At 43.7% G+C, this 19,014-nt stretch overlaps 1 protein-coding gene across 1 annotated transcript in view; it reads right to left on the bottom strand.

Moving 5' to 3' along the window:
* The window catches only part of PEX7 (peroxisomal biogenesis factor 7), a 328,168-nt gene that overhangs the window by 275,566 nt on the left and 33,588 nt on the right, over positions 1-19,014 (bottom strand). The window contains exon 4 of the mRNA XM_075339838.1: positions 13,860-13,937. Coding sequence (XP_075195953.1) covers positions 13,860-13,937 — 78 coding nt within the window. The remainder of the gene's footprint in view (positions 1-13,859; positions 13,938-19,014) is intronic.

Raw genomic sequence — 19,014 nt, forward strand, 5'->3', positions numbered from 1 at the left:
GGAGGCTGAGACTAGCTTCTTTTGCAATTCTACTTACTTGTATGTAAGGAGTGGTTTCAAAAGTAATTATCTCCATCATAGTAATCTTTATAATTTAACCAAAGAAATGTTTAGAACTATATTATCACTCAGTATAGCAGAATCCCTTGACTTAAGTGCCTATACTGTACTGACAGGTTCCCTCTAAATTACCAGTTTAGGGGAGGATTCAGACGTCCAAGCAAATTGGTCCGATCTCAGACCGCAATGGACAGACTGGCGTGCGTCTCCTGACCCAGATCAAGAGACCCGCAGCCATCATTGCACTGCAGTCCAAGATAAGGCCAATGTGCACAGACGTTTGAAGGAGCCTAAATTGAATTGCAAAAATGGAAATATCCTTTGTGTCAATAGACTAATACACTCTCTAAAAAGAGAATAATTGCCTGCAAAGATATATAAAGTGTTGCTATTATGCCTTATGTATGCACCCATCAATACAATTTACTATATTTTATGTAACATGACATTCTACAATCTCTTTACACTGGTGATGCGGGAGCACAATGGAGAGCAATGTTCTCTACATATTTTAAATCATTTTCATGCAGAGTGTGGCAGATTTTTTCAGACAATTTATCCCTTTGTATTGCAAAGGGTAAAATCCATTATGAAAATCAGCAGCATTAATTGACAAGCTGCTACTTTAAAATCCACAGGAGCGTCTCAATTTCCGTGTGAACATTGGAAAATATCTTGGGGATTGTAGGTGTCCCAGAAGAGAGAACATCATCGAGCGGCAAAACAAGACATATCCAAGTGATTTACTATAGAATTACATTCTTAGAGACCCAAGTCATACAAGGACATGTCAATTTGCTACTTTGTGCCACAAAGACATTTTCCATTCTTTCCATGCTACTATTAATGGAAGCATAAAAAATATAATTAGCAGGCTCTGGCTGTTGCTCTAACTAGTACATATGACCTAATACACGATTTATAATAGTAATTTATGACCTAATAGACTTCAAATCCAGGAAAAAATACAGTTTAACATGACATGAGTAAAGAGAGGATTTGCACTTCTACTAGCGCCATTAGGCTATGTGCCCACGGCACTATATACCCGCGGATATATCCGCAGGTTTCCCGCAGCTGATTCCTGGAATCAGCAGCTCTACATAGCTGGGGGATTCCAGCGAAATAGCTGCGGGAAACCTGCGTACATTGGTGCGACTTACCTGTGGAAGTCCCGGCCTCTATCTCCATAGTGGAGAGGCAGGATTTCCGCAGGTATTTCCGCAGGAATAATTGATATGCAGTCATGTGCGGCTGCAGGAAATCCGCAGCATATTCCGCAGCCGCACATACTGCAGCATTGACACAGCACTCCCCATGTCCCATAGGATAACATGGGGAGTGTCTGTACTTTCTAAAACCTGCGGATTTATCTAGAAAATCCAGATAAATCCGCAGGTTTTCTGCAGCAAATTCCACGGTTACAGAGTCCCGAGGGCACATAGTCTTATAGTTTAATTATTACACTATCTTCTTCACAAGCAATTTGTTTTTTTACGAAGGTCTGAATATTTAAACACCAAAATCTTATTTGTTTTGCTTTCAAACACAATAAAACACTAAATTTACATTAAAAGGAGTGCTAAGGCTAGGTTCACACACTGCGTTTTTGTGCGTTTTTTGCGGCAAAAACCGTTTTTTTGCTGCGTTTTGCTGCGTTTTTGCTCACTGCGTCTTCATGCGTTTTTTATCAGTGAACAAAAAAAAAGGTCTGATGTCATTTCCTTCTTCAATATGTTCTTCATTCTCCACTGGTGTATACAGGAGAGCCGACAGCTGCAGAACTACAAGGCTCAGCATCCTCCATCCAATAGTGTATGCAGGAGAGCAGACAGCAGCTGCAGAACTATAAGGCTCAGCATGCTCCATCCAGGACTGTATGCTGGAGGGAGAGTCAGGGGGAGCAGACCTACAAGGCTCAGCATCCTCCAATCCAATAGTGTATGCAGGAGAGCAGACAGCAGCTGTCGAACTACAAGGCTAAGCATCCTCCTTCCAGGACTGTATGCAGGATTTCTTTGCCCCCCCCATACAAAAAAAATGAAGTGGGCTTCGCCATATTTTTGTATGCTAGCCGGGTACATCAGGCAGGTACGGGCTGCCCCCAACCCCCAGCTGCCTATTTGTACCTGGCTGGGAACCATAAATATAGAGAAGCCCTTTTTTTTTAATTATTTCATGAATTTCATAAAAAATAATAAAAAAAAAAAATGACGTGAGCTTCGCCTAATTTTTGTGTCCAGCCGGGTACAACTAGGCAGCTGGGGATTGGAATCCACAGTGCAAGGGTGCCCATGCTTTCTGGGCACCCCCGCTGCGAATTGCAGTCCGCAGCCACCCCAGAAAATGGCGCTTTCATAGAAGCGCCATCTTCTGGCGCTGTATCCAACTCTTCCAGCTGCCCTGATGCCGGGTGGCTCACTGGGTAATAATGGGGTTAGGGATAGCTGTATATTATCAGCTGGCCGTAAGCCCGAAATTCATGGTGTCACGCCAATATTAGACATGGCCACCATGAATTTCTAGTAAAGATAAAAAAAAAACACAACACACAGAAAAATATTTTTATTAGAAATAAAACACAACACAATTAGTGACTCCATCTTTATTGAAATAAAGAACCCCCCTCCGCAGTAATCCTGGGTCAAGGGTCCCGCGCCGTCCAATCTGGATCCAATATCATCTGATCGGTTTGCTGGAAGGCAAAGCGATCAGATGATGTGTCAGGTTCAAGTGCCTGAATCACATCACACAGCAGCTGATTGTATAAAATCGGTGCAAAAAAAAAAAAAATACTCACTTATGTGCTGATTACCGGCAGCTCCTGGAGCGAGTCTGAGCCCGTCCGATCGTTGAAGGAGCTGCCGGTAATCAGGGATGAAGTCTCCTGATGCATCCGCTGATAGGTTAAACCGGCCGGCCGCTGGCGTCACCCCGAGACTTACGATCAGCTGATGTGTCAGGTGACTGCATCAGGTGATCCATCGCCAGGGTCCTGCATCCTGCAGGCATACGTACCCGGGGAGACTGCACACACCCGGAGCGGCGGTACCGGGAGGTGGAGCTGGGAGCGGGCATGGCACCGGGACCCTGCAGACAGGTGAGTATGACATTTTTTTTCTACTGTTCACTTTTGTTTTCGCAGCCGCTTCCACCTCCTGCCCGTACATGACGCCGCACGGCAGCATACATGCACAGGACTGGAAGCGGCGGTGACGGTACCGGGAGGATTCACGCTTCTGTATTTACTGACAGAAGGAATCCTCTTCCTGTACATGTCACTTTACTACCCACCTCCTGCGTTTATAGCTGCGTTTTTGGTCTTAGAAACGCACCAAAACACACCTATTTGCTTTCTCATTGCGTCTTTTAACATCCCATTGCACTCAATGGATGAAAAGCACAGTGAAAAATGCGGGAATAACTGACATGCTGCGTTTTTGTGGCACCACAAAAACGCAGCTGAAAAAAAAACGCTGTGTGCAGACAGCAAAAATGAAAACTCAGACTTTGCTGGGGAAGCAAAGCCATGCAGTTTTCTGAGAAAAAACGCACCTGAACACTGCGCAAAAACGCCGCGAAAAACGCACTGTGTGAACTTACCCTAAGGCCTCTGTTTCAAATTAAGGCTGCTACTTGTAGCGTTTTTGAGCTGCGTCCAAACACTGCATGTCACCGGATCCTGACTGTACCGCATGCAACCGCATGAAAATGGTGGTATGCTGATAGAAAGCATCCTGTTTCCTCTACTGAGCATGCCCAGAAGTCTCTCTCTCTCTTTCTCTCTCTAAAAAAAAATGTAGTATGAAAGCAGCCTAATTGGGATGGAACCTACTAATGAATCCATATGTTTGGAGTGTTGACATCCTTTTCCCTCCAGTAATTAGTCTCTCTCTTCTCCCCTCTCCCATGTACAGAACTCATGCTCTTCTGACATTCTTAAAACACTCAAATCCATCCCTCTACCCCTGTACAACACAAGAGACACTCTCAGAAATCACTGAACCATTTTCTTGCTCTCTAGTCTCCTTCTACTAGCTACAGGAGATAGCTCCACTTAACCATGGTTCTTCTTGTACTAATAAACTTGACTACATTCTGTTGCATACAGAAATTCTAATAAGCTCATTACATTCATGACATACATTTTTACATTTCCTTTAACTATGCCCTCTGGAACATCCAAGCAGTGTGTAACAAACCCTCAAATTCATGACTTTTTCTTTTGAAATTCTCATTTATAATCCACTCTCCTCATCTGCCACTCATCTTCTTTCTCTAACCTACTCTAACAAGACTTTTACAGCTTACTAACTCTCCTGTTCATGGAGAATACAGTGGACCTGTTGTTTTAATGGCTATGATCAGTATTTGAGGTTACTAACTCCCCTCTTCATTCCCTGACTACAACTTTCTTTAATTCTCTATCAAAATCAGCCACCTCCCGCAAAATACGGTACCCTCGCATATCACAAGTTCAAAAATCCATGGCCATCAATATCCAGTAACTGGGAATTTGTAGTCATTCACAAGCCCCTCTGCTTGACTTCAATCTTTAAAATGACAGGTCACTACAGAGAAAGGCAGGCCAGTCAAAAACCGAAGGCATTATTTGTCTGTTCAAGAGAAAGCGCACATAGGGTCTTACCAGGTGTGAGATTTCACAAATAAGGTGCCAGAGGCACACTCACCTGCTGAAGTTGTGTCAGGCACAACTCCTATATCTGCAGAAATAAAGATAAAAAAGGATTTCATCACATGCCTTTGGATTCATGTGGTTTCTAGCACAGCATAAAACCCGGATTTCTTTTATTCCCATTGTAAAAACCGAAGGCAAACAGAGGGATGGGGGAATCACAGACAGGGAGGAGAAGTTCCAATGTACAATCGGCTCCAGTGCACCGAAATCTAATTAGCAGGAAACTTCAAATTGTGAGTAAAAAGCAACAAAGTGGATTTCTCAGCACAATTTAAATAGGTTGTCCAATACTTTAACACTGATGGCATATTCTTAAGATAGGTCATCAATGTCTAATCTGTGAGGGTGCAACACACAGCACCCCGCCAATCAACTGTTCACAGTGTTGGTGGAGGCCATCAATGTTAAATGAATGGAAAACCTCTTTAATCTGTATTACAGAGCAACTACAGCCATGTCTTTACTTTACAGTACAAAATCATGCTGCAATGTTCTCTTTCAATTATATAACTCTACCCTTTAAGGTCCAGTCACACTAAGCAACTTACCAGCGATCCCAACAACGATAGGGATCGCTGGTAAGTTGCTAGGAGGTTGCTGGTGAGATGTCACACTGCGACGCTCCAGCGATCCCACCAGCAACCTGACCTGGCAGGGATCGCTGGAGCGTCGCTACACGAGTTGCTGGTGAGCTCACCAGCAACCAGTGACCAGCCCCCAGCGCCGCGTGGAAGATACTGCGCTTGGTAACTAAGGTAAATATCGGGTAACCAACCCGATATTTACCTTGGTTACAAGCGCACGGAGCTACACGTGCAGAGAGCAGGGAGCAGCGCACACTGAGCGCTGGTTCCCTGCTCTCCTTGTTACAGCACACATCGGGTTAATTACCCGATGTGTACTGCAGCTAAATGTGCACAGAGCAGGGAGCAGCGCACAATGCTTAGCGCTGGCTCCCTGCTCTCCTAGTTACAGCACACATCGGGTTAATTACCCGATGTGTACTGCAGCTACATGTGCACAGAGCAGGAGCCGGCACTGACAGTGAGAGCGGCGGAGGCTGGTAACAAAGGTAAATATCGGGTAACCAAGGACAGGGCTTCTTGGTTACCCGATGTTTACTGTCGTTACCAGCCTCCGCAGAAGCCGGCTCTTCTTGCCTGCACATTAGTTGTTGCTGTCTCGCTGTCACACACAGCGATCTGTGCTTCACAGCGGGACAGCAACAACTAAAAAATGGCCCAGGACATTCAGCAACAACCAACGACCTCACAGCAGGGGCCAGGTTGTTGCTGGATGTCACACACAGCAACATCGCTAGCAACGGCACAAAAGTTGTTCGTTAGCAGCGATGTTGCTAGCGATGTTGCTTAGTGTGACGGGGCCTTTACCTCTCCAAACAAGCCTACTTCACAACCCTTATCACCTCACTATTTAGCAATTGTAAATAAAGGCCCAGTCACACTAAACAACTTACCAGCGATCCCAACAACGATCCAACCTGATAGGGATCGCTGGTAAGTTGCTAGGAGGTTGCTGGTGAGATGTCACACTAAGCGACACTCCAGCGATCCCACCAGCAACCTGACCTGGCAGGGATCGCTGGAGCGTGGCTACACGAGTTGCTGGTGAGCTCACCAGCAACCAGTGACCAGCCAGCAGCGCCGCGTGGAAGCGATGCTGCGCTTGGTAACTAAGGTAAATATCGGGTAACCAACCCGATATTTACCTTGGTTACCAGCGCACACTGCTTAGCGCTGGCTCCCTACTCTCCTAGCTAAAGTACACATGGGGTTAATTACCCGATGTGTACTGCAGCTACATGTGCAGAGAGCAGGAGCCGGCACTGACAGCGTGAGAGCGGCCGACGCTGGTAACGAAGGTAAATATCGGGTAACCAAGGTAAGGGCTTCTTGGTTACCCGATGTTTACTGTGGTTACCAGCGTCCGCAGAAGCCGGCTCCTGCTGCCTGCACATTCAGTTGTAGCTCTGTCGCTGTCACACACAGCGATGTGCGCTTCACAGCGGGACAGCAACAACTAAAAAATGGCCCAGGACATTCAGCAACAACCAACGACCTCACAGCAGGGGCCAGGTTGTTGCTGGATGTCACACACAGCAACATCGCTAGCAACGGCACAAAAGTTGTTCGTTAGCAGCGATGTTGCTAGCGATGTTGCTTAGTGTGACGGGGCCTTTACCTCTCCAAACAAGCCTACTTCACAACCCTTATCACCTCACTATTTAGCAATTGTAAATAAAGGCCCAGTCACACTAAACAACTTACCAGCGATCCCAACAACGATCCAACCTGATAGGGATCGCTGGTAAGTTGCTAGGAGGTTGCTGGTGAGATGTCACACTAAGCGACACTCCAGCGATCCCACCAGCAACCTGACCTGGCAGGGATCGCTGGAGCGTGGCTACACGAGTTGCTGGTGAGCTCACCAGCAACCAGTGACCAGCCCCCAGCCAGCAGCGCCGCGTGGAAGCGATGCTGCGCTTGGTAACTAAGGTAAATATCGGGTAACCAACCCGATATTTACCTTGGTTACCAGCGCACACTGCTTAGCGCTGGCTCCCTACTCTCCTAGCTAAAGTACACATGGGGTTAATTACCCGATGTGTACTGCAGCTACATGTGCAGAGAGCAGGAGCCGGCACTGACAGCGTGAGAGCGGCCGACGCTGGTAACGAAGGTAAATATCGGGTAACCAAGGTAAGGGCTTCTTGGTTACCCGATGTTTACTGTGGTTACCAGCGTCCGCAGAAGCCGGCTCCTGCTGCCTGCACATTCAGTTGTGGCTCTGTCGCTGTCACACACAGCGATGTGCGCTTCACAGCGGGACAGCAACAACTAAAAAATGGTCCAGGACATTCACCAACAACCAGCGACCTCACAGCAGGGGCCGGGTTGTTGCTGGATGTCACACACAGCGACATCACTAGCAACATCGCTGCTACGTCACAAAAGTTGTTCGTTAGCAGCGATGTTGCTAGCGATGTTGTTTAGTGTGACGGGGCCTTAACTGTGACACTTTCCTCCTCCTCAGTCCCAAACTCTAGACCCCTATTATTAACCTCCTCCCAACCACCCACTGTAGATAATCGCCGGCCTTTGCTGGGCTTTGTACAGCACTGACGTTTCTCTATGGTCAGCAGTTAGGAGTGAATCAGGACCCCCAAGGGTACCGCAAACGCTGGTATTCCAATGCAGAACACTAGTTCTGACTGGCAACATCATAGGGACTTAATTGGATCAGGTCTCATGATGTTAACCCTTTGTTATCTTCCAAATGCTGTGATTAAAAACAACATATAGAAGTTTGTGAGAGGAAATGGGTTCCTTCTCTCACTCCACAAGAACTGCAGTGACGTGGTCATGGGGAGCCGATGGCCGTCATGGAAGCTGAAGATCAAACAATGATCTTTGGGTCTGCAATGTACACTGGCCAGTTAGACCCAGCCAGAAGCAGGATCTAACACAGGGGTGGGCAATTAATTTTCCCATTGGGCCGCATGAGAAATTAGGATGGTTTTAGAGGGCTGGACTAATATAATAAACTCAGTTTTACCCAATACTGTATATAGTATATATACTATCCCTTCATAAACAAAGTTAAACAATACAAAGATTCAATGAAAATATGGTGGCCAGTGGGGAGCATCCTTCCTGCCCTGGTGGCCTGTGGCGAGCATACATACTGGCCCTGGTGGCCAGTGGGGAGCATACATACAGGCCCTGGTGGCCTGTGGGGAGCATACATACAGGCCCTGGTGGCCAGTGGGGAGCATACATACTGGCCCTGGTGGCCTGTGGGGAGCATACATACTGGCCCTGGTGGCCTGTGGGGAGCATACATACTGGCCCTGGTGGCCGTTGGGGAGCATACATACTGGCCCTGGTGGCCAGTGGGGAGCATACATACTGGCCCTGGTAGCCAGTGGGGAGCATACATACTGGCCCTGGTGGCCTGTGGGGAGCATACATACTGGCCCTGGTGGCCTCTGGGGAGCATACATACTGGCCCTGGTGGCCTGTGGGGAGCATACATACTGGCCCTGGTGGCCTGTGGGGAGCATACATACTGGCCCTGGTGGCCTGTGGGGAGCATACATACTGGCCCTGGTGGCCTGTGGGGAGCATACATACTGGCCCTGGTGGCCAGTGGAGAGCATACATACTGGCCCTGGTGGCCTATGGGGCAAACATACTGGCCCAGGAGGCGCTGAGGGCATAGGCAGGCAGCACTGCAGCAGCAGAGCCTGAGGGCTCCTCTGGCTGCCTTCTCTGAGTCCCCTGTGTGTCTGCTTCTTCTATTGCAGGCACAGGGGGGACCTGAGAAGACACAAGTGCTGCTCCCCTGCTCTCCCCTCCTGCACTCACACTGCTCTCTACCTGCTCCTACTGGTACACTTACCTCAGTTGCAGAACAGACGTTTTTGAAGTGGCCGCTGTGCAGATGAGTCGGTCACATGTGAGAATCCTGGGTAGAAGGGACAGGCAAAGGGGGCGTGGCCAGCATCAACAGCAGCAGTAGGGGACAAGGAAGGCATCCGAGGAGTGTGTGTGTTCAGCATTCAGAGGGGGCATGGACGACAGCAAAAGGGGCGTGGCTAGAAGCATAGACGCCATGGAAGGCATCCAGAGACTGTGGGCTGAGGCATAGATCAGGCCACACCTCCAACTCTGAGCTAAGACGGGCGGGTCGGTAACAGACAGTAGGCGGGCCACATCCGGCCCGCGGGCCGCCCCTTGCCCAGGTCTGGTCTAACAGGTATTCTGTCAGTGTAATACTGAGGGTGTACTGTTTAGCCATGCTTGTGCATTGCAATACAGTATACCAGCAATCAGACTAATAAAAATTAAATTCCAACAGAGAGACTAAATAAAAAAGTTTAAATAAGTTTAAAAAAAATGGTAAAAATATTTTTTTAAAAAAATCACAAAACAACCAACAAAATGAAAAAAATAGTATACCAATAAATACATTTATGTACAAACAAAAAAAACTAAAATGTACAGATATTTGGTATATCCATAAAATCACATTTCTGAATTACAGTTTCACGTTCATTTTCCCTCTCAAAACTGGAATAAAAAATTCTTCAAAAATGTTATGTGCTTGAAAATGGTACCAATAAAAACGTCAAATAATCCTGCAAAAAACAAGCTCTCACATGACTCCCTCGGCAGAAATCTAGAAAAAGTAGCTCTCAAAATATGGTGATGCAAAACGTTTTTTGTATTAAAAAAAAAAGCGTTTTTAATGTGTGCTAATAGTAAAAACTACAAGAAAAGATTATATAACCTTGGTATCGCTGTAATCACACCGACTCAAGGGATAAAGTTGTCTAATCACTTTTACCTCACGGGGAACAGAGTAAAAATTAAATAAAACCAGTTCTTGATCTGCTGTTGATATATTCATTCACTCTCCCAAAGATCCCAGTAAGGGTAGACTCACATTTATTCTGCGCTCTACGCTGAGCACTTGTAACAGGGTTTATGTGTAAATCCTTTAAATACGTGATTCAGGCAGAACCTCTGACAAAAATTCCCTATAATGAGGCAGAATAAGTCATTTTGTACTTTATCTGCCTACGTTCAGGCGGTATCTTCTTTTCAGTGGCGCATAACAGTGCAGTTGAACAGTGTTAGGCACTTCTGAAAAGAAAAACGCTGAATAGGGGCCAGACAGCAGAGTATAGGCCACGTCTCACTAAGCGACATCACCAGCGACATCGCTGCTGAGTCATGGTTTTTGTGACGCAACAGTGATCTTGCTAGCGATGTCGCTGTGTGTCACATCCAGCAATGACCTGGCCCCTGCTGTGAGGTCGCCGGTCATTGCTGAATCTCCTGGACCATTTTTTGGTTGTTGCTCTCCTGCTGTGAAGCACACATCACTGTGTTTGACAGCGAGAGAGCAACAATCTGAATGTGCAGGGAGCCGGCTTCTGCGGACGCTGGTAGCCTAGGTACACATCGGGTAACCAAGCAAAGTGCTTTTCTTGGTTACCCGATATTTACCTTGGTTACCAGCGTCCGCAGCTTCTAGAAGCCGGCTCCCTGCACACGTAGCCAAGGTACAAATCGGGTAACTATAAGCAAAGCGCTTTGCTTAGTAACCCGATGTGTACCATGGTTACGAAGCACTGTGTCGTTACATTGGTTGCTGGTGACCATGTAGCGACGCTCCAGCGATCCCTGCCAGGTCGATTGCTGGTAGCATCGCTTAGTGTGACGGTACCTTAACTGTGTTGCCTCATTACAGGGCATAGATCCCTCGTGGTGTTCTCTGAATCACGTCATTAGGAGATATAGGTGTAAACCGCAATGTAAATGCAAAAAGTAAAGCACAGGATAAATGTGGTCCAAAATGTTATGAAAAATGTTCCCAATAAAAGCTTCAACTTAACCCACAAAAAAACCCAAATGCCCCCCTCCTTCTGAGCCGCAAAGTGTGGCTAAACCACATTTAGTGTGTACGGTTTGTACGGTTGGCATTACTGTAGTGAAAAAAGCCCATTTAATTTAAGGGGTGAATGTCTCTAGAAGTGTGAGTTGTGCACAATGTACACAGGGCACTACAATGTACAGGGCACTACAATGGCAGATTTGCAATTTTCACTCTGCAACATCCATTGCTGCATGTTTCTGGAAAACACCCATAGAGTCAAAATGGTCACTATATCTAGAGGGGTGAAAGTTCCAAAATGTGGTCACTTGAGGGGATTTCTGCTTTTCTGGCATCTAGGGGCTCTGTATATGGAGTCTAAAAACTATTCTAGGAAAATCTGTGCTTCAAGAGTCGAATAAGACTCCTTTCTTCCTGAGTCTCGCTGTAGGGCTAAGTCGTACAGCCAATTATGAAATATTGCCACATTTAGCAGAAATTGTGACAAATTTTGGTGCCATTTTTACACATTTCTCTATGTGAAAATATAAATTCTGGGGTTCAAAACAAATTTTTGTGTTGAAAAAGTATTTTTGCTTCACTGCCGAATGGTATAACATTTTCTGACACATTTGTGGAGTCAATATGATCCCTCTACCCGTAGATTAATTCATTGAGAAGTGTAGTTTTTAAAATGAGGTCACTTATGGGGGTTTCTGTTATCTCAGGGGCTCTGCCAGTGTGACATGGCACATGCAAACCATTACAGCAAAATCTGTGCTATAATATGGTGCTCCTTCCAGTCGGAGCTTTGCACTGTGCCTGAAAAGTGTGTTTCTAACTACATATACTGTACTGTGTACTCAGGAAAAAATGGATCACTTATTTTGTTGCGCAATTTCTCCAATTAGCCCTTTCAAAAATTGAAAACTTGGCACTAAAACAACACTTTAGTGAAAAAAATTTAATTAATTTTTTCTTCACCGCCAATGGCATAAAGCTCTGTGAAGCCCCTGTGGTGTTAGTTTGCTCACTGCACCCCTAGATGAATTAATTGAGGGATGTAATTCTAAAATGGCATGACTTATGGGGGAGGTCTGCTCTTTTGACATCTCAAGGGCTCTGTCAATGTAACATGGCACCCTAAAACCATTCCACTAAACTCTGAACTCCAATATGGCGCTTCGTCTCTTCTGAGCCATAAAAGTAGTTTCCAACCACATATGGGCTATTAACGTACTCAGAAGAAATTGCATAACAAAGTGTACCATTTTGATCTTCTATTACCCCTCGTGAGGAGGTGGCGGCAGACTAAACCTTATTGGCTCAATCGACATAGAGCGCAGTCCATGGCTATAAGAGATGCAGATTATTTCCAGCATGGAGCGCTAGTTACCTCAAACTCATTGTTGTTCTCATTGTTATGTTTTATTAGATATGTTCTTGCTTCTCAATCTCGTACACAGAAGGCCAGGCACGAGATTGGTAATAGAGTAAAGAAACTATGCCATTACTCTCGTTAGTGTCACAGAGCCCTCAACTAAGCCATTGTTATACCAGCCACTAGTGCCATTATGTGGATGGTGATAGTAGCCCCAGTGGAACCGTCACCACAGGGGGTCTCAAATGCAGTCTCAGGTGAGGGGCTTGTCCTCAAAAAAATACCTGCAAAATGCATAGTTGGCACTGGGGGGCAGTGTTCCCCAGGAGCTCGAACCTGGGGGGGGGGGACTTGGGGTGCTTAGGAGATTGACGAGGGGATGGAAGGTTTTTGCTGGCTTGAGCTAGTTTCACATCTATGGTCATGGTATCCATCATCTGGAGGAGCATAGGCTATGACTGCAGACTATACCGGTGGGAGATACAAAAGCTGTGGGACAACCAAAAGCTGGGAGAGTGTGGGTATCACCTGGTATGAGGGCAGTGGAACTACCAGTCCTAGTTTGGGATCTCATGGACTGGGTGCATCTCATTTGGCCATCTATTCAGATTTTCTGTAAGACTATGCACAAAAATACAAATAATTGCATTGTTAGCCTGCCTAGGTGGATAATACAATCCACAAGCTCAGATCTTCACTCCCCTTTTTAAAATTAAATTCAACATTTTCTTACCTTTGACTCTGCAAAACCTCTTACTGTTGCTATCATTCACTGTCATGTTGACTATAGTAATTCTACTCATTAGTCACCCTCTTACTAAACTCCTCACTTCAATTGATCCTGAATGCAGCAACTAAGATCATACTTCTGTCCATATACTACACTAATGCCTCTATCCTGTGCCAGTCATTGCATTGGATGCCCATCCACAACAGAGTGCAATATAAGCTTATCCCTCTCACCCACAAAGCTCTCCACAGTTCTTCACTGCCCTATATCTCCTCTCTCATCTTTGTCTAAAACCCTACCTGTGCCCTCCATTTCGCTAATGACCTAAAACTAACTTCCTCTATAATCTGAGCCTCACACTTCCATCTCCAGGACTTCTCTTGTGCTGTGACAGTTCTCTGGAATGAAATAACTCAGACAATCTGGATATGTTCCCAATATCCACAGATTTTAAGCACAACCAAAAGAAGGAAAAAAAAAACAGGTTACAGAAAAATTGATTTAATCAGTTTTAAGCACATACATAAATCAACAAGCAGAAAACACAATAAACATGTTTTCTAACATTGTAGCCACCACTAACTTACTAATTTTGCAGTATGATCCCAGGATCCAGATACCAGAAGTTGCTCTCCTCTTGTCTGACTCCAATCTACGCTGTAAACCTATAGCAGATTGGAGAAAAAAAAACACAAGAAAATTTCTTAAAATGAATAATTCCTACTAGCAGCTAGTTGTATACCCTAAAACAATTGTCCCTAAAAAGATTAAATTCCTTATAATGTTATTTTTCACAAACTTAGAAGCAGAATTAAGAAAACAAATAATGTAGGTCATGGAAGAGAGGGAAGGAAGGGAAAAAGTAAGGAACCAAGGAAAAAATGGAAGGGAAGAGAAAAAAGGGAAGGAAGGGAAGGAAAAGAAAGGAAAAGGAAAGGAAAGGAAAGGAAAAGAAAGGAAAGGAAAGGAAAAGAAAGGAAAGGAAAAAAAAGGAAAGGAAAAGAAAGGAAGGAATTTTTTCATCATCTTGTTGGTCAATCCTCCCTTCTTGACCTCATACATAGTCCTGGGCGCATCCATCAAAGACCTTTATAGGCTGATTTTTTTTCTGTAGAGATTTGTCTGGGAAGGGTTGTAAAGGACAAGAGCATTACAATTACAAAAATGTCCTTACAAGTTGTCCTAAACACTGGCAGCTATGCGTCTTTCTCCCACTCTCCTATCTGGTGCACCATAGGTTGCGTAGAATCAGCACTGCTGCAACCATGCCACATGTCCACAATCAAAAAAAGTATCTCGGAAACAGGGTTTGCAGAGATCATAGATTAAGTGGAAGTGAGTTTTGGATGAATGGCAATTACATCTGCTTAATGGGTAGTGGGGAGGTCATAGCAGACGTGACAGTGAAGTTTGGATATCGCAGCGACATCTGGAAAGTAAAAAAGAACCAAATAATGTCTTGTAAACATGTACTTTAGTTGTCATGAAATAAAAGATAGCAAAATGAATCCAGTTGTCTAGCTGAACTTATGCACCCTGTAACATCTAACTGGCTAACTACTGCTTGCACAATTACCAGAAGAAGATATATATAAAGGAAAAAGAGTTAAAAAAGAAACACCTCACGCTGATCTGAAGAAACCTTCCTCTGTGTGTTGCTCTTTCTAATTGCTTTGGCTATTAAAATTCATGTCTTCCCGTTGCAGAGAAGGATTACCATAAAAGAACTTTCATAAAGAAAACCCTTTCTCCCAGCAGTAGGAAGGCTGTGTCATTATCTGCAGTCTGTGCAGCACCGCAACACGTATCTATTAAAACTCAAGAAGGACGTTTGAAAAGGGTTTCGTCAAACTTTCCAGCTTATTCCACAAGGGTAATAAAGGAAAGTTGTTGATGGAGTCACCGGGGACTACCTACTTACATAATTCTATTTGTGCCTTACAGAATTGGTGCCAGCATCTCGGCTTAAGTTTTACGCCTCTACCTATGTTCTGAACTATAATCAATAATAACTTGGTAACCAGTGCTTAAAAATACAAGAAAAATGGTCCCAATACACCTCTGCAATGTTGTATTAGGCACGGAATATAATCTTCTTTTGTGAAACATTTTGCGGCAAACTCTGGAAAGGTCTGTGCATTATATTGGCAGCTTGATACTCCAACTTCTCCTTACATTGTACAGTATTGGGATGAGAATGGAAGCTACACTTACTGATAACTATAAAAAGGACATATCTGTCAAAAAATGAATGCATACAACCAAGCACAATGTGAGTAGAACATTAGATTAGACAGGGAACCAATATAGTGCAGCCTCAGTTACGAGCTGTTTGCCAAGGAAGAGTAGAATTCCTCCGCCTACTGTTTTCTCCACTGATTTTGGCAACCATGGTGTTTCAGGGTGCCCTTTCCATTTTATTATCGCTGAAGAATTGCTTCATGGAACTAGCCACTTCATATCAGACGTTAGGAGAAAAACGTATCAAACATTTTGAAACTGAACATGACCAGTCTTTTCTTCCCCGGAGGGATAAGTTCCAGCCAGAAGTGTCTGTCAATAGCTTGTCTCCCTCTCCTCTGATGAACAAATTGATCAACAGAGTATGCTTGTCCATGGGGAACTTCTTGGCCATCTGCTATTAAAGGGGTTGTCTCATCTTCTTAAATGGGTAAAATTGCAAAGAGATGGGAGAAACAAGCAAATTTGCAAACTCCCCTCCAATCTCAAGAATAAAGGGCTTTTTTAAGTCTACTTTGCACTGCTCGTTCCTCAGTTATCAAGTAATGACGCGGTCTATTAGCAGAGGGTAGACTCAGCAGTAAGGTGTGCAGTGCTTACAAACTTTTTTCTATAGAGCTTGCAAGCGCTGCCCTGAGGCTGGCTGGATCTGGCTAGCAGTGCATGGTAGCCCACAGGCTGAGACTGTGTGTGATCAGCAGAAAGTGAGCTCACTTGGCATACACTTTAACTGTAAAATAAGAGACTTGAAGTGAACAATCTCTTACCTCACAGGCAATGAATGATCAAAATTTGACACAGAAAGTGCAATGTATGAAGCCAATACAACGCTAAATACAAAGGCAGGGAAACGAGTAGTACACTCAAACATAGCATAGTCAATAACAAGGGCACCGTTAGCCTACTACTTTACATTAGACATGGGCATTAAAAGAAATGACTCAGTAAAATGTATAATGTGCTTCTATGCCTCTGCCGATCTCATGCTGACATGTGGAGAGAGGGGAATCTTTACAGCAAAAAGACCGATAACAGTTCTTGCTATGTATATGTTTGTATTTTGGCCACATAGCAAATCTGTGCAACAGTACATTAAGTCAATGCGAAGGGTATGGTCACACACTGCATCTTTTTGATACCACAAAGATGCAGCGTTTTTTGTCCCAATAAACGCACCAAAAAAGCATAGCGGCAAAAACACATAAAAAACCGCAATGTGTTTTTGACGCATTTTGCCAAATGCATTTTTTAAGTCAAATCTCTTGACTGGAAGGGCTCAAAAACGCTGGCAAAATGCAAAAAGAAATGACATGCTGCATGTTGGGTGCGTCTTCAAAAACGCAGCCAAGATTCAGCCAAAAAAAGATGGCCAGTGTGGACAGCAAAATAGAAATCTCATAGACTTTGCTGGGAGAAGGATTTACATGCATTTAGGGGCACCTTTGTGACCTCATACACTATGTAAACATAGCCTAAAGGTGTTCGGGTCCTTTTTTTGTTGTAGCTGCTGAGATTATTCATAAGATCACGTATTAGGACTGCTGTAGAGCGCACAATCAGCTGCAGTACAGTATAATGTGTGCATAGAAATGGATTAGAAAAGTGGATGTACATTTACTGTGGAATAACATTTTATAGTGTGACTTTAAATGAAAAAAAGGTGAGAAATATCCTTTGTCTTTAACCAAGTTAATCTTTATCCAAAATTCAAATTGGCCCAGATATTTGAAGACATTTTAATAAATATAAATAATTCATAAATATACTAATAACCCCTCGCGTGCCCCCCCCCCTCAAAAAAATCAGATGACATCAGCTCCCTAACTGATGACCATAAGTGCCCCATATGCACAAGTCTATATTTCCAGTACATGTGGCATTCATTTTCACAAGGATCCTCATTAAAATGTATGGGATTCTTTACAACTCCATGTTTTCGCCTGTACCGTGTGTCCGTGTGAACTGCACATTTGTTGGTGTGATCCATAAGGAGACAGGTCCTTTTTTATATCTAGCAGCACAAACACACGAATCCATACAAGTCAACGAGTCCAGGAAAAACATGTACAGCACACGGAAAACATCCGTGAGACATCCGTGTGTTGTATGTGTTTAACATTGAAAAGCATAGGAGAAGCTTTATCATTTCATTCTTCCTTTAATCGTGTCGGAAAAACGCGGCTAACACATGGATGAAAAGGATGGCCAAAATGGTCCGTATAACAAGCACGTTTCTAGGAGCACATCTAAATTGGGCCAAAAGGAGTGTAATTGTACAGGACAAAGTGAAAGCTAAAATATTAACCCCTTTCCAACAGGTCGATTTTTGGGATTCTGCGCATTTGTTTCTTCCTTCCTTTTTCCCAAGAGTTGTAACCTTTTAATTTTTTCTTTGAGATAGCGGAGTGTGAACTTGTTTTCTGCAAAACAGGCTGTCATTTTAAATTACATAATTTATTTTGACATTCAATTTGCTAAAAAATAAATAAAATTCCAAGTATGGTTAAAGGTCGAAAAAATCTGCAATTGTGATATTTTTTTAATTGGGGTTTTATTTTTACTCATTGTGCTGTTAAAATGACCTGAGAAGTTGGTGAAAATATGTTTTGGAAATAGTTGTGTCGCCATTTTTATTGTGACAAGCTGACTTTTTATTGCTACAATTTTGGGTTACATACGACATTTTAATCACTTATTATTACATTTTTTTCTTGACATTACGTCAAGCAAAACAAAGCAATTTTGGCGGGTTTTTTTTCTCTCTCTTTACAGCTTTTAATGTATGGCTTAATCATTTTAGTATTTTGATTGATGATTCAGAGGCTCAGAAAGTGCTCAGATCACACCTAAAGCACTTTAGCCTCATTTATGTATCGAATAAAACATCATTTGTTCAATAACTGAACAACAGATTGCTGAACTAAATAGATTGTCCTGTGTTTCAAAAACCTACACGCCCAAATAAATAGTTTAGGGTAGTAAATCACACTGGCAGATTCTTTTTATATAGAAGTACAATAGTGGTTATACAGTAGTAGAAGAATTTGGGTATTCTGGTTTTAAGTAAGTTGAGCAGCGGCACTCAATGTCAGGCAGCAGCTACAAAAGCAAACTAGACTTTAGGGTGTATAAATAGACTGACAAAAAAACGGTGTTTTCAATGTAATATTACCATAAATAAATCTCTTGTGCCACATCTTGAATAGGAGATCAAGGTTTAGGCTGCATAACAAGATTATTAACCACTTCCAAATGTGTAAATTGTGTCTTCAGAGAGAAAGTAGACAAACTCTAGTGCCACCTATTGGAAATAGCAAACCTAAAAGTCAAGGGTGACCCTTTAACTAACTTTTAAAAGTGCTGGAAGAGACAGTAAGCACCAATATGATTAGTCCTGAGGAAGAAGCCATAAGGCTTTGAAACATGTAGACAAATAAAATCATTCCTTCTACATGAATCCTCCTTTCTACGGCAGAGCGGTCTATTATCCCTTTTCTCTCC

Source organism: Anomaloglossus baeobatrachus, chromosome 3 (assembly GCF_048569485.1).
Source record: "Anomaloglossus baeobatrachus isolate aAnoBae1 chromosome 3, aAnoBae1.hap1, whole genome shotgun sequence".
NCBI lineage: Eukaryota > Metazoa > Chordata > Amphibia > Anura > Aromobatidae > Anomaloglossus > Anomaloglossus baeobatrachus.